Raw genomic sequence first — 14,980 nt, 5'->3', positions numbered from 1 at the left:
ATGTCTATGGTTGTGTACTCCCTGGCTTTTGTCCTCGGTGTGCTCGGGAATGGAGTGGTTATCTGGGTGACCGGGTTCAAGATGAAGAAAACTGTTAACACAGTTTGGTTCCTCAACCTTGCTGTGGCTGACTTCCTCTTCACTGCGTTTTTGCCCCTGAGTGTGACTTACACAGCTTTGGATTTCCACTGGCCTTTTGGCAAGTTCATGTGCAAGCTGAACACCACTATCAGCTTTCTGAACATGTTTGCCAGTGTCTACATTCTGGTGGTGATCAGTGTGGATAGATGTGTGTCTGTGGTGTGGCCCGTCTGGGCTCAGAACCACCGAAATGTACGCAGAGCATCCTATGTGAGTCTGTGTGTTTGGGTGGTGGCTTTGATTCTCAGTGCTCCATACTTCATCTTCAGGGACGTCGGACCATCGTACCACAATAAGGATATCATCAACTGCTTCAACAACTATGCTCTTTCTGGTGACGAGGACACATATAATGAGACTCATCAGGCCATGATTATCACGCGTTTCCTATTGGGATTTGTTGTGCCCTTTACTGTCATTGTCTCCTGTTATGCTGTTATAATCCATCGTCTCAGAAGAAACCGCACACTGGCCAATCAGTCAAGTCGCCCCTTTAAGATCATCGCTGCTATTATCATCACTTTCTTTCTGTGCTGGGCTCCCTTTCACATCATGGGTCTAATTGAGATGGCAAATCACATGCCAGAATATTCAAGTGAGATATTAGATGATATCACCATAATTGGGTTACCAATAGCCACCAGTATGGCCTTTCTCAACAGCTGCCTGAATCCACTGCTGTATGTGTTCATGGGCCAGGATTTTAAGAGTCAAGTCCACAAATCTATCCACAACATCTTGGAGACTGCCTTCCAGGAAGAAGTTCCTCGCTCTTATATCTATACAAATGCAACCACTCAGAACAATAAGAAGTTAGAGTCTGACACACAGTTGTAATGCGATTAAAGAGATAAATACATTGTACTGTACATAGTGACTTTAACTGTGTCTAACAAATTACCTTTTCTTTAAATTCATGGATCCTCTCAAATTATAGAGTTAATCTCTTAAGATTTAATAATATTAATTAATTAATTTTAGGAATGTTGATCAAAAGCATTCTCTTTTTTAACTATATTATATATTATTACTGTGATATTGTACAGCAAGTTAACATTTCTGGGGGCATTTGAAACACTTTGGAATGCTAAAATATTTTAGTGTAACTTCTTAACATTCTTAATCAAAAAACAAAATAATGCAATGCCTATTACGCACAGTATTCTCCATATGTACCAAAAACAAGTGAGAAACACATAAAAAGTGACAAACAGGAGCAACTTGATATATCCATCTATACTACCTGCGATTGTCTCAGTCCCTGTATCTTTTGCCCAAGTTTTTATTTTCGCAATAATTTTTGTATTTGTGTTTATTTATATTGGGTTTTGTACTTTTATTTACAAATTGTGGAAATGGATTGTTTTCTTTCTGGTTGTCTCAGTTTTGTGTTTATGTTTTCTTAGTTTAGAACCTAGTTTTCTCTGTGTCCAAAGTAGAGATGGCACGATACCACTTTTTTGTGTCCGATACCATCCATCCATCCATCCTCTTCTCCTTTTCAGGGTCGCGGGGGGCACTGGAGCCTATCCCAGCTGTCATAGGGCGAAAGGCGGGGTACACCCTGGACAGGTCGCCAGTCTGTCGCAGGGCTAACACATAGGGACAGACAACCATTCACACTCACATTCACACCTAGTGACAATTTGGATTAATCAATTAACCTATCCCCACAAGCTGCATGTCTTTGGACGGTGGGAGGAAGCCGGAGTACCCGGAGAAAACCCACGCAAACACGGGGAGAACATGCAAACTCCACACAGAAAGACCCCGGCCTGATGGTGGAATTGAACTCAGGACCTTCTTGCTGTGCGGCAACAGTGCTAACCACCGTGCCACCGTGCTGCCCTATATATATACCTATATGAATCCGATATAGTGTATTTTTTAATCAATAAAATATCTTGCTGCATTTTGTATAAGTTCATACTCAAGTAAAAAAAACAAACACTAAAGCTATTCTGTTATGCCTGTATGCAAAAACTATTTTATAGTTCAGCAATACTGATCAATCTAATAAACGTAACCTACACGATCCTCCCTATTCTGGTATTTTAAACAGTACTTATCAGAAATATTAAGCAACCTAATTAATAGGATTGCCACCAAAAAAAAATAGGGAACCACCCCCCACCCTCCGCTTCGTGATGCATTAATCGACATAATCAACTTTAATTTAATGCACGTGTAAAAGAAAATTCACAGAAATCAATTATTTTTCCACAATAATTAAATAGATTCAACATCTTTCTTCAACAGAACTGCAGACTGCACAGATGGTACTGTCCCAAAGGAAAAAGTACTATAGCTTACTAGAGTATATTAGACTTAATAGTTACTATATACAGTAATGGACTTCTATACATTTTACAAGAGATTAAAACTTTGGGTGTAAGATTCAGATAATTATTTATTAAAAGCTAGCTATTTTAAATGAGATCTCCACTTCATTTTTCATGGTGAACCGCCCCCCTTCCCCGTTAATGCCCTACCTGCCCCCCTGGCAAAACTTTGCTAGACCCGCCCCTGCACAGTTACCAGCTGTCAATAAATTCTAACAACAGCTTATCAAGCTTAAACGTGCTGCTGTTGTTTAGCAGCTGGTTTCCTCGTTCTGGCGCAAAGTTGATCAAAAACAAACAAGAGACGGGAGCCGATCAGCTGATCATTGATCAGTTTCATGATTGAAGTAGCAGCAGGAGAGGGAGGGGGAGAGAAGAGGCAGTCGCTCCATATATCGGTTGTTAAGCTTAACGTGGGAATGCTTTAGAAACATTCAGAGATGAACGTAAACACTTGCTTTACTTCTCTCTGGGATAACTTCCTCGGAGATGAAATGCTGGTTTGGTAGTGAGGCTTCAAATGCTCAACCAAACCACCGACAGGTCTTGCACTTGCATGACGCATACAGCTCCCACGTGCTAAGGTTATGAGCTGAGTTACGCCATGTCGCAAGTTTTCTGAGGTGCTTTTGTGATATTTAATGGATCGGATAAATTTTTTTTATTTCTCTCTGATATCCGATCCAGTAATTTAGGTCAGTATCAGACCGATACCGATACGTAATATTGGATCGGTCCATCTCTGGTCCAAAATTTGTTCATTAATTGTAAGTTTATCCTGTCTCTCCTATTTTCACCTTCCTAATTTCAGAACTCTGTGTTGTCTCTGTGTTTCTTGTCTTCTTCCTGCTTCATTTTGATAGTTTTTGTGCCTTCTGGTTTTCAGTTCAGCCCCCCACCCCCACCGATTATCCCCTTACTGTTGGCATATAACTGCGTTTTCTTTCCAGCGGTCTTCCTTGTCCCCCCCTTACTCCTTTATTGGGAACTTGCTGGTTACTTTGCTGTTTCACGGAATGGACTTTGTTTCCCTGGACTCTTTTATTCGGTCTATGTCAGCCTGCCTTTGAGTCTATCTGCGTCCCACCTGCGAAACATGAGAGTGGTGCTTCATTAGTTCTGATGGTGCTTCATTGGTAGTATCGTTTGTCACAGATGTCTCTCCTGCCTTAGGTGCCACATTTTTCTTTTGTACAGCTGACTCACATCAGCAATTAAAGGTATTTAAAGGCAGAGAAAGGTGAGTAAGCTCTGGTGCCAGAGTGCCATGTGACGGGTTTTATCTAGTGAGCTGTGTGAGTGTTTGGTGGTTGCAGCTAGTGAGCTGAATCTTGTGATTGTTTGCTCCTGCTTGGTGAAGAGGAGTGTGTTTGGTTACTAACCCTTTTCTGACTTACTTTTCAGTTTACTGGCCGACGCTTGAGTTTTGTTTTGTTTCTTTAAATGGTGATAGTGGCTTGTCCATCTCTTTTAGTTGAGTTATTAATAGAAACTTTAATAAAACTCTTTAATTTAATCATTTTGCCTCTCTGTCTCCTTTTTCCGACCCGGACACTTTTTGTTACTCTCCCTAATCGCCTGGACCCTTTTAGGGGAACATAACAGCTAGTTCTACAACTCATTTGATGAGAAATCATTAAAATCACAGAAAACACATTACATATACCAGCAGAGGGAGCTGTTTTATATAAATGCTTCAGTGTTAAAGGGCAGCAGTCTAAAGAGGAAAACTGCCTTCGGGTGGCTCTGATTTATATACAAAAGGTAGATACGGGAGATGTGAGTTCTGCTTCCTTTATTTCACTTTGTTAAACAGAATTTCCGTATTTATCCTTTATGCTCATGTACACATTCTTTTATCTTTTTCTCCACAATTATCTCGTAACAAAAACCACAACATCAAATCACACTGTTAACCCACGTGGTTACTTTGTTTTCTGTCTATGAATATACAAAATAACTGCGTTATCGCACAGAGTCCTTTACAAAAACGTTTCTGAGTAGTATCATTAACACTCTGATCAGTTTGCTTTGAATCCTTTTCTATATATCTTAATCAGCAATTAGTTACTGATTACTTTTTTCAAGTAACTTGACCAACACTGCTCCCCACTTATCTGTAAGTGATCATGCACCTGTTCTTGGAGCAACTTCAGTGTTTGCCAGTAATGAGCAAAACAAGGCTTTGAGGAAAAAAATGACACATTCAAAGCCGTTGTGCAAAAGTTTCAAAACAATCTGAAACCAAGCTTGACAGTGACACCTACTGGCCACTTTTGCTATTGTCACATCTTGATAATACTTCCCTGTGAAATAATGATCCATTGCATTGCTAGCAATACAGAATTCTCAAGAATGATTTATTATTATTATTATTATTATTATTATTATTATTATTATTATTAAATATACCAGAGAATCAACAATTGTGATTAATGCATGTTTTGGAGAAATACCCATAAAAACAAGGAAGGAAAAATGCTGAGACTGTTAAAGAAAAGTTGTGACTGTAACATACACGTGTATTCTGGGATCTGGCAGCATATTGTATTGACTAGCAACTAGATGTGAAATAAACAAATTCCCCATGTTTTTCGATATCCCAGGACTGTGGACTTCTCAGTGTCAAGCAGTGTGCACACCCAGAAGTCCTGTACAATTCGTAACTAAAATGATATATTCAAAACAGAAAATACTTGTGATTGGCTATCAATGGAGAGAGGCCATGGTTTAAACTTTAGCCCTCCCTGGTTAGTCCTGTCTGTACCTTGCTGCGGTATCACAAATACAGGAGCACCATCCTCCCATAACCCCCACACATTCCTAAGGCAGCCGCTCCTTGGTTATGCTCTGTGTTAGTGTCAGGGTGTACCAGTCTACCTTCAACACCCCCCTTCACACCAAGGAGTTGCACTGAAACTGCACTGAAATGTGTTTCTAATAGTGTCTCATGTGTAAGTAGGTTTTGCATGGCCGCTTGAAAAACCTCTTCAAAAATAGATAAGGCAAGAAATATATAACTACTACTCAAACATATATAACAAAACACCTATTATCTAGTTTGCACATAAATCGGACTGGAAACTTGTTGAATAGGGGATTAATCAAAACCTGAGAGTTCAAAGTTCTTCGTAAAGTAAACAAGTGAAAAGAAAAGGTTACATATCCATGTGACTATGAGAAGGGAATTCATACAGGCTAAAGTAACTTGCACACACACATAAATACAGACATGCAAAACAACATGGATCAAGAAGCCACATGTATTGAGTAACTGTGGTAGTTCATGATATAGTTTTGGTTTTGGTTGAACTCTGTAAGACCTAGTGGATAAGAAATGGGCATTTTGTTTCTTTATTTCATTCTTATTTGATGGGAATCATAATTTAGTTTTACATTCATTAACGTACATTTGCTCAGCTGCTACACGGTGATTATTGGACTGAACTTTCTCACCCAACTCCGGGCAGCGACAACTATTATGATACACATAACAAATGCCACTTTGAGTGAAAGGACAGGCAGTTACACTTCCATTTTTATTAAAAACACATTTTTTAAAAAGAAAACAAATAACTGCATTGTCTTATTTTTGTTTCTAATAGTTTTATGAATACCACCTTCTCATGGTTCAACTCCACACAGAAAGGGCCTCGGTCACACAGTCGATCTGAAAACAGGACTCTCTTGCTGTGAGGCAACAGTGTTAACCATCATGCTACCCCATATTTCAAAACTGTTATTTCCTGAAACCTTTGGTGTTCCTTTTTCATGTTTATTTCCAAACTGAAAGTCACAGTGACATCTGTGAGATATGTTACCACTATTAGGATCAGCACACAAATGTTTATATTCTTTTTTTTTGCCTGTCCTGTTTGGATCTTTAGCCATCAGAATTGTTGTCTGAAGGCTAAGAAAGATGCCAAGCGATTTATTTTACCAATTGCATCATCATGGCCTTGCCATATTGGTCCATTTGATTGACCTTTATTATAATTATGCATTTATTTGATTTGATATTTGGTTGTTACAGACGGGACAGACATGACTGGGGATAGGAGAGGGAGAAAGAATGAAAGAATGAGAGGGAGAGATGAGATGGTGAGAAAGGGGGGAAGAAAAAAAAGAAAAACAAACAAAACACCTGGATCACCTGTATGGGGATAAGAAAAAATAGAAGAGAAAACAAACAAAAAAGAGCAACATACTAAATACAACACCATCACAATAAACTAGTTAACAGTAGATAACAGTAGATACTAAATATTGCATGTTATTGTGCAGTACGCAAGATTGACAGCGCACAATGTGCTTTGACGTAGCAGCCAAGAAGGGTGTAGTTTGTGTCTGTGAACACCCGTGTGTACACCTGTGTGCACACGGGTGTGGATCAGCACGCTTGTTTATATTCTAATTTTTCCGTGCCTCTCATGAATCGTAAAATTCCATGAACTCTATGAATCAACATGTCTTTACTTGCGGTCAAGGAAAGTAAATAATCATTAGTGAGCTATAATTATTAGTGATCTGTATGCTTGGGCGGCGGTTTTAATTTTCTAGAGATATTAATTTATGATAACTTAATTTATGATAAGCGACATTTTACTATTCATGACAAAAATTGGTTGTTGTTGTTGTTTTTTTATTTAAGGGCAGCAACAGAAAAGTTGGGACAGGGTAACAAAAGGCTGGAAAGTAAGTCATTCTAAAAAGAAACCGCTTGAGGAAACATTTTGCAACTAATTGGGTTAACTGGCAACAAGTCAGTAACAAGACTGAGACAAGATTACCTTAAATAGGCAGAAGAAGTAAAGATGGGCAAATGAAAAAAAAAGGCTATATCAATAAACTGTGGAATGATCTCAGAAATTACGAAGACTATGAATAAACTTAAAAATGGGCTTTAAAAAAAGTTTTGATTTTTGTGAGCAAAATGCTCTCATGACTCATCGAGTGAAAACTACTAGCCAGCCAATCGGTGACATGCAGTCTGACAACGTCACAATTTAGTACCTGGTCGGATCGCTTGGAACCCCAGCCGAGCAGGTTCTAAAAATGTACCTGGTATCAGGTTCTATGGCCTAATGGAAAAACCTGAAAACCATGGTGAACCATGTCAAGTCAATCTGAGTAGGTACTAATAGAATTGTATTGTACCAGAGTCTACTCTAAATGTTTGTCAGTGACTTTCTGCTCTACTTTGATTGTTGTGTCTTTTTTGTAGTTTTACTTTCCCTGTCATATTGGGTTTGGGTTAGTTTTCATGTCATACTGAATACTGCCTGCTTGTGTTTGACTTTATATTTCTTGGATTGCTTCATATATACACTACCAGTCATTAGTTTGAACAAACTTTCTCATGTAATTCGTTATTTTCACTTTCTACATTGTAGATACACACTGAAGACATTAAATATATGATAAATAAATTGATAAATATGTCTTATATTTTAGATTACTCAAAGCAGCCACTCTTTGCTTTATTGACAGTGCTGTGAACTCTTGGTCTACTCTCAATGCGCTTCATGATGAACTCCATCAGTTGTGTTGTGCAGAAGTCAGGTTGGTACACAGCTGATAGTCCTAAAATCTATTGAATCCAAAATAATGAATCACAAAATCATAACAAACTCAGCAGCTTTGGTATATATTTTATATTACCATATAATTTAAACTTATTTATGAACACTTGACAAAATGTTTTTAGTTGTTTTTGTGAATAACATTTCGATCAATAACATATTTTTAGCTTAACTGCTTTCCCACTCATATTGTAGGTCTACAGTTTACATTCTGATCACAACACATAAGGTGTTTCCACAAGCAGTTTTACAATTCCTTGCAATGTCATGGAATTATTCCATGACATGAAAAAATACAAGAAGTGGACAGTTGACTTTTAGAGTAAGAAGTAGAGTTAAACAAGACTGCAAAACAGGATGTTGATAGACAGGGAAAAACAGTTTTCATTCTGATTTCTGTTGCTCAATGCTCGATTTTCTTCTGTTGTTGGTCCCTTTAGTTATCCACCTCCTCTGCACGTCTTAAAACCATCTCAGCCTCACCCCCTTAACTTTATCTCCAAATCAGTAAACCTGAGCCAACCTAACAACCTCTTCCTTTGAAAACCTTTCCGTACTTCCACACCAGCGGATTCATTAAACACCTTGTTCTTTCTCTGCCCAATTCAGTTGTACTTTCCTAGAGATCTGGTAAGTCTTTCCTTTATGCTTTATAACATTTAAAGACTTTTTATAGGTGGTGACTTTATAGAGGTAATAATTATTCTGTAACCCACATCTGTAACCTAATTCAGTGTGAATGCTCTTGAGTAAAAACAAGGAAAGAAAGAAAGAAACCCATTAGGAATGTAGGTACAATGAGCTGAAAGGTTCATGTTTTACAATCTGTACTGTTTTATAATATATGCCACTGACTGTGGAGATACCTTGGTTTTCCTCAGATTGTTTCATAGCACAGCTGCCTTAGAGCACTGGTTCTCAAGCTGTGGTATGTGAGCTCCCTCTAGTGGTATTAGGATTTGACAAGTGGTATTATCACTTGTCACATCCTGTTTATGACAGTTAAAATAAATAACATTTATATAAGAAATAAAATTGTCTCGTGTGAACTGTATGTGGTGTACTGCTGTACTTTAATGTCGGTCATAAGGGTGGTACTTCAAGAGCCATATATGTCATGAGGTGATACTCATTGTGAAAGGTATGAGAACCACTGCCTTAGAGAGTCAAGAAAGAAACTGGAGGAAAATGGCAAAATAAGATAGTGATACTAAGGCCATGCTGAAGACAATGCAACAGTGCTGTCTCTCATTTTTTCTTTCTCTTTCATTTGTCTGCAAACTTTTGCAAACTTCCGGTGGATCTGCCTTGTTATAAATGGCAAAATACGACCCACAAATTAGTCTCAGTTATAATAACCTGTCAGAGTTTGATGAGGCATTCATCTGCAGAAGATTCTTCAACAACCAACAAGAGAGCTTTACTAAAGGTATGCCGTCTTTGTTACTTAGCTGTTGTACGATTGTAAAATCATCATGTATTTACTTTTTAATAGATAAACCTCTGACACTTAAGACTTTCCCAGTTTTTAATTACTAAGTCACTCATGATTAATACATTTTCAAGATTCCGCCCCCAAAAATTCAGTTCCCTGAATATCTATATGCATGCATGAATGGATGGAATATATATTTATACATATATAAAAAAAATTAAAAAGAAGGAAATTCATTTTTTACACTATTGCATAACGTAGAAACACTGACTGCTGGGATAGTTATTCACTGGAAGTGTAGTGTTAAATAATCAAATAGGCTAATTTCTTAAAATTAAGTTAAACCACTGAACTTAAGAGACAGCATTACTTTCATGAGGGTAGTGACTTTTAAAGTAATTGCCGGTAAGGTTCTTTGCACAGTTATAACTTCTTTGACCTCTTTATTCGTCAAAATGTGTTGACTAATACATCTAAACCAAGCTGCAGGCAGACATAAATGTAGGCAGCCAAATATAGCATGGTGCAAGCAGTTAGAGTAACTGCAGAAGTTTGTTATCATCTGTCAGACCTAGAGGTTAAGTAAAGGTCTTTTTCACTGAAGAAAAACAAGCAGTAATTTAATTTGGGGTTTTTTCCAATTCCATTGACATAGTGTTGCTCAACAACTGCACAGTGAGTATTAAAGTCCACATTCTCACCCAAACCCACACAGCCATCATGACTATTATGATGGATGTAATTGCCCAACGTTTAGTACATCAAATGGACGATTAGGTAAACCTGTGATTGGATTGTCAAAAACCCTTTAATAGTTATTTTATTTAGTAAACTGAGAAACCACTTTTCATGGGTCAGTCAACAAGTGGCCAACAAAGCTGAAAAATATCACCTATCATTTAAATGATCTTTTTTAATTGAACATATTAAGTTTAATTGAGCATATTAAATACACATAGTTTAGTCTAGGTTGTATTAATGTGTCACAGTTTGTTCTGATATTCTTCTACTGCACATCAACCCACACCTGACAGAAGAGCCATACATATTTTCTTCTTCTTAAGTGTCTTATTGGATGGCATTGGCGTTTAGACTAGATGCCCTCTCTCTCACACAGTCCAGCAACTCATTTGGTGTTTTCTTCCTTCGGTCTTGTATTCTGCCAGTGACGGTTTCTCGCCTTCTGCCTTGTCTTTGTTCCCTTCAATCTTTTCCAGATTTAATTTCAATTGTCCTTTTTCAGTACTTGTCCCAGAGAGTCTTGCTTGTCTCTCTGATGTTTTATTTAATGATCTTTTGGTGTGTGCGCATTTTAAAACCTCTTCATTAGTCGGTCGTTCTTTGCTTCCATACATGAAGATAGGTGTGATGTAGACATCTAGGACTCTCTTTCTTGTCTTGAAGGAAATTTGTCAATCAACTGTAGTCCTTGCAGAGGTAGCTTTCTTTCCTTTTGCAATCCAAATCTTGATTTTACGTAACAATCTTCATTACTCACAGTAATACCCAAATATTTAAACTTATTGCCTTGTTGTGTGGAATTCTTTAGTATGATGTTGCACTATATTGTCTTTCTTTTTGGAAATGATCATTGTCTAAGTTTACTTGAGATTCAAGAAAATGAATGTGGGACTTAATGTCCGTCCCACTTCTTCACTCTTCTTATATACAATAAGTATTTGTTTTCTGTAGATGTTGAATTGATTACAGTGTCGTCTGCACATCTCAGGTTATTAATGAGGTGCCCATCAACCACAATGCCTGGCACTCCTTTGATCTCGCAAGATATAATCACTGTATAGAGGAAACAGATCAGCTGACAACACACAACTTTGCCCTACACCACTTCTGAGTTTGACAAATTTCGAAACCAGAAGTGAAAATTTCTTTGTCACTTTTGATTGCCACAGTTTGTTCCAAGTGCATGTTCTTCATAATAGGTCTTTTTTTGCCATTGTTCAGAACTAATAATAACTATTAGATTTTTGTAGCTGATAGTGCTGAAGGCTTTCATGTCATCAATAAAACATGAGTACAGATATTTTTGAAGTTTAACTGCTTTTTCTGGGACGCTTATCAATATAGCATTTGTTGTTCCTTTGCGTTCTACAAGTCTGAATTGTTTTTCTTCTAATTCTGTTTCAATCAGTTCCAACAAATAAAAATTTATACTTTTTTTTGAGGACTGCAAATTTTAAGAATAATTTAAGTTTTTCTGAAGTTCTTGGTCAGATATTTATTTTTTCGTGTTTGCGTTCAATTGTTGGGAAATTACGGTGACATACTCTTTTAGTGTTGTAACATCATTGCTGATTTGGACACTCTTCAGTTTCCTGATAACTGTGACTACATGCATACATTATGCTCAGCAGCCAGTTAAGAATTTTCATATCACATTGTGAATGTTGCTGCCACAGTAGTGCAATCATGAACTGAAGTAGCCATTAACACTGAATGGATGGATTATAATCTAATTTGAGCTGAAAACAGTGCTCTCAACTACAAGTGATGACCTTCACTGCTAAATGCATTTTATTTGCTGTTCATTTTGAGCCTTTATTGTCTAAGATTCATAACTAACTATAAATTAAACATTAATTTAAGAGTAATTAATTTATATTTCTGTGCAATATGTGAAGACAGAATTATTATCAATATCAAAAATGACTTTTACATAAATTCATGTTTTTTTCTATGCAGATCTGAAGACATTGATGAAGATGACCAACAACTCTTTCGATCAAATTAATACAACTGCTGCACCTGATAAAAATGACTCTGTGTATGGTGACAAGTATGATGGGCTGAAACAGTCTCTCAACACAATGTCTGTAATCCTTTATTCCGTGGCCTTTGTCCTCGGCGTGCTCGGGAATGGAGTGGTTATCTGGGTGACCGGGTTCAAGATGAAGAAAACTGTTAACACAGTTTGGTACCTCAACCTTGCTGTGGCTGACTTCCTCTTCACTGCATTTCTTCCCCTGAGTGTGACTTACACAGCTTCAGGTTTCCACTGGCCTTTTGGCAAGTTCATGTGCAAGCTGAACACCACTATCAGCTTTCTGAACATGTTTGCCAGTGTCTACATTCTGGTGGTGATCAGTGTGGACAGATGTGTGTCTGTGGTGTGGCCTATCTGGGCTCAGAACCACCGAAATGTACGCAAAGCATCCTATGTGAGTCTGTGTGTTTGGGTGGTTGCTTTGATTCTCAGTGCTCCATATTTCATCTTCAGGGACACTGAGAAAATGTCTGAAAACCAAATCCTCTGTTTCAGCAACTATGCTCTTTCTGATAACTATACAGCACCATCTGTGATTCAGTTTCGTCATCTAGCCATGACTATCACTCGTCTCTTCCTGGGATTTGCAGTTCCCTTCACTGTCATTGTGTCCTGTTATGCTGTCCTAATCCATCATCTGAGGAGAAACCGCACCATGGCCAGCCAATCAACACGCACGTTTAAAATTGTCACTGCTGTTATTGTCACTTTTTTCCTGTGTTGGGCTCCCTTTTACATAATTGGTGTAATTGAACTAGTGAAATTCACGTCTGCTACTCAGAGCAACACATTAGATCTTGTCATAGGTGTCGGGATGCCTCTGGCCACCAGTCTGGCCTTTCTCAACAGTTGCTTCAATCCACTGCTGTATGTGTTCATGGGCCATGATTTTAAGGACAAAGTCCGCAAATCCATCCGAAATGTTTTGGAGACTGTCTTCCAGGAAGAGGAGACACACACTCGCACTTACACAGGGTCAGTGGTCACCAGTCAAAGCAAAAATAGCTCAGATTTGAATACTGAGGTATAAGAAACCAAATAATTAAACTGTAAATGGCAGACAATTGTGACAACTATCTTAAAAATGATTCTAAATGTTTCAAAAATATCTTAAAATGCTTTGGGGCTTTTTTACTAGCCATAGCATTAATCTGATACATGACTGCATGAATCTATGAATCACAACAGTCCATTCAGGTTACTTTTTTATAGAACTAAAAGCAGTTATACAATGTTATTGCTTCCATTATTGTTGCCTTTTTTCTGGGCTGGACTCCCTATCATTCAGCTGATAGTATTTATTCCACCAAATGAAAAAATTCACTATGCCATCCAATTGGGATCTTTGTTGCCAAAAATTTGGTCGTTCTTCACTGCTGCTTGAATCCACTGCTGTATGTCTTCTTGAGACAAGATTTTAAGGCTGAAATACGAAAATCCATCCTGAATGTGCTGGAGAGCCTTCCAGGAAGAGGAGACACACTCTCCCAGTGACATGAAGTCAGTGAACACCAGGCAGAGCAGAGAGAAGTCAGATTAGATTACTGAGGTATAAGGCTGTATATGAGGTACATAAACATGTTAAAACCTTTAATAGAAAATTTCTTTGAGACTTTTTACTAGCTGTAAACATGACTCCAGAGTAAATCTTTATAAATCTTTATAAACCTTTAATGAATGAAATTTTGTTTAATTTTGTTCCAATAAACAAAATTTCAAATAAACCCCGCTCATAAAATTATGGAAACAGCTAATGGTACAAATGGTACTGTGATGTATTATTTCTGTGCCGTGTTGTTTTTCTTGCCTCTTTGGCTCACAGCTCTGCATTAACTTTGTGCTATTATTATTATTATTTTTTTTTTTTTTTTGCTTTAACTAACTCATGAAGTCTGCCATTCATTTCCATGTATTAATAATCCGTGTTATGTTTTATGTTAATATATTATTATGAGCTGACCACCATTGAGTTTTCATGTAAACATTTACATTTTATATTAAATATTTGACATTCCTACAGTTCCATTAGTAACATATCAGACAATCTCACTGATAGTTTCTCTCTTTTAAAGTTTTTTAACCCCAGGGACGTCAATAAATAGTGACAGTAGTGATCCTCATTTATTCACTGTTCCTGTATTGTTTTATTCGCTGAACAAAAAGTATTATATTTACTTACATACATTTTATTTTATTTATTTATCAGCCATGGTGTGAAAAACAGTATGGGCCATTATCACAAGAGGTTATTGTCTTAGTTTGTTAAAGTTCTCTATTCCCATTCTGGTCAAATTTGGTTTCATCGTTTGTTTACAGTACAGTTACAGAGCCAAGTGACAACAAATCAAAAGACTGCTGCCTGTCAGTGGCCAAGAGCAGCCTGTATTCAGTTTGAATACTGTTATGAATTGAAACAGAACAGTTTATAACTTTATTAGTTTGTAAATAGTGTTTCACTGTTCTATTTAACTTTTGGTGACAGTAGAAAGACTGAATCAGGGGATCGTGTGGGAGAGAAAGGGAGAAAGCTGGATGAAGATGGCAAAGAGAGAGAGTGCAACAGAAATAAGTAAAAGCAGACATGTAGTCAAAGTCAGCAAAAAATTTAAAAGCCATGATCACTTCCATCTAGTTCATATTCATTGATGATGATGTCACATAACTGTATTCTAGGCAGTGTGTTACACTGATATCTAAT

General features: G+C 37.4%; 2 protein-coding genes across 2 annotated transcripts; both read left to right on the top strand.

The window, feature by feature from the left end:
* On the top strand, nt 1-978 carry LOC146658859 (chemerin-like receptor 1). Its single transcript, XM_085424164.1, has one exon. The coding sequence runs from the start codon at nt 1-3 to the stop codon at nt 976-978; it is 978 nt and encodes a 325-aa protein (XP_085280290.1).
* An 11,236-nt stretch (nt 979-12,214) lies between these two features.
* LOC146658858 (chemerin-like receptor 1) lies at nt 12,215-13,314 on the top strand. The gene has a single exon (XM_085421788.1). It carries the CDS (start codon nt 12,215-12,217, stop codon nt 13,310-13,312), a length of 1,098 nt encoding a protein of 365 aa, XP_085277914.1. The 3' UTR covers nt 13,313-13,314.
* Nucleotides 13,315-14,980: the final 1,666 nt, after the last annotated feature.

The sequence above is a fragment of the Rhamphochromis longiceps genome, linkage group LG11 (genome assembly GCF_057381845.1).
Source record: "Rhamphochromis longiceps isolate RC_006_pf linkage group LG11, R_longiceps_female_GT1.1, whole genome shotgun sequence".
Classification (NCBI taxonomy): Eukaryota; Metazoa; Chordata; class Actinopteri; order Cichliformes; family Cichlidae; genus Rhamphochromis; species Rhamphochromis longiceps.
The sequence above is the reverse complement of the archived record's forward strand: the minus strand, read 5'-3'. Positions and strand labels throughout refer to the sequence as shown.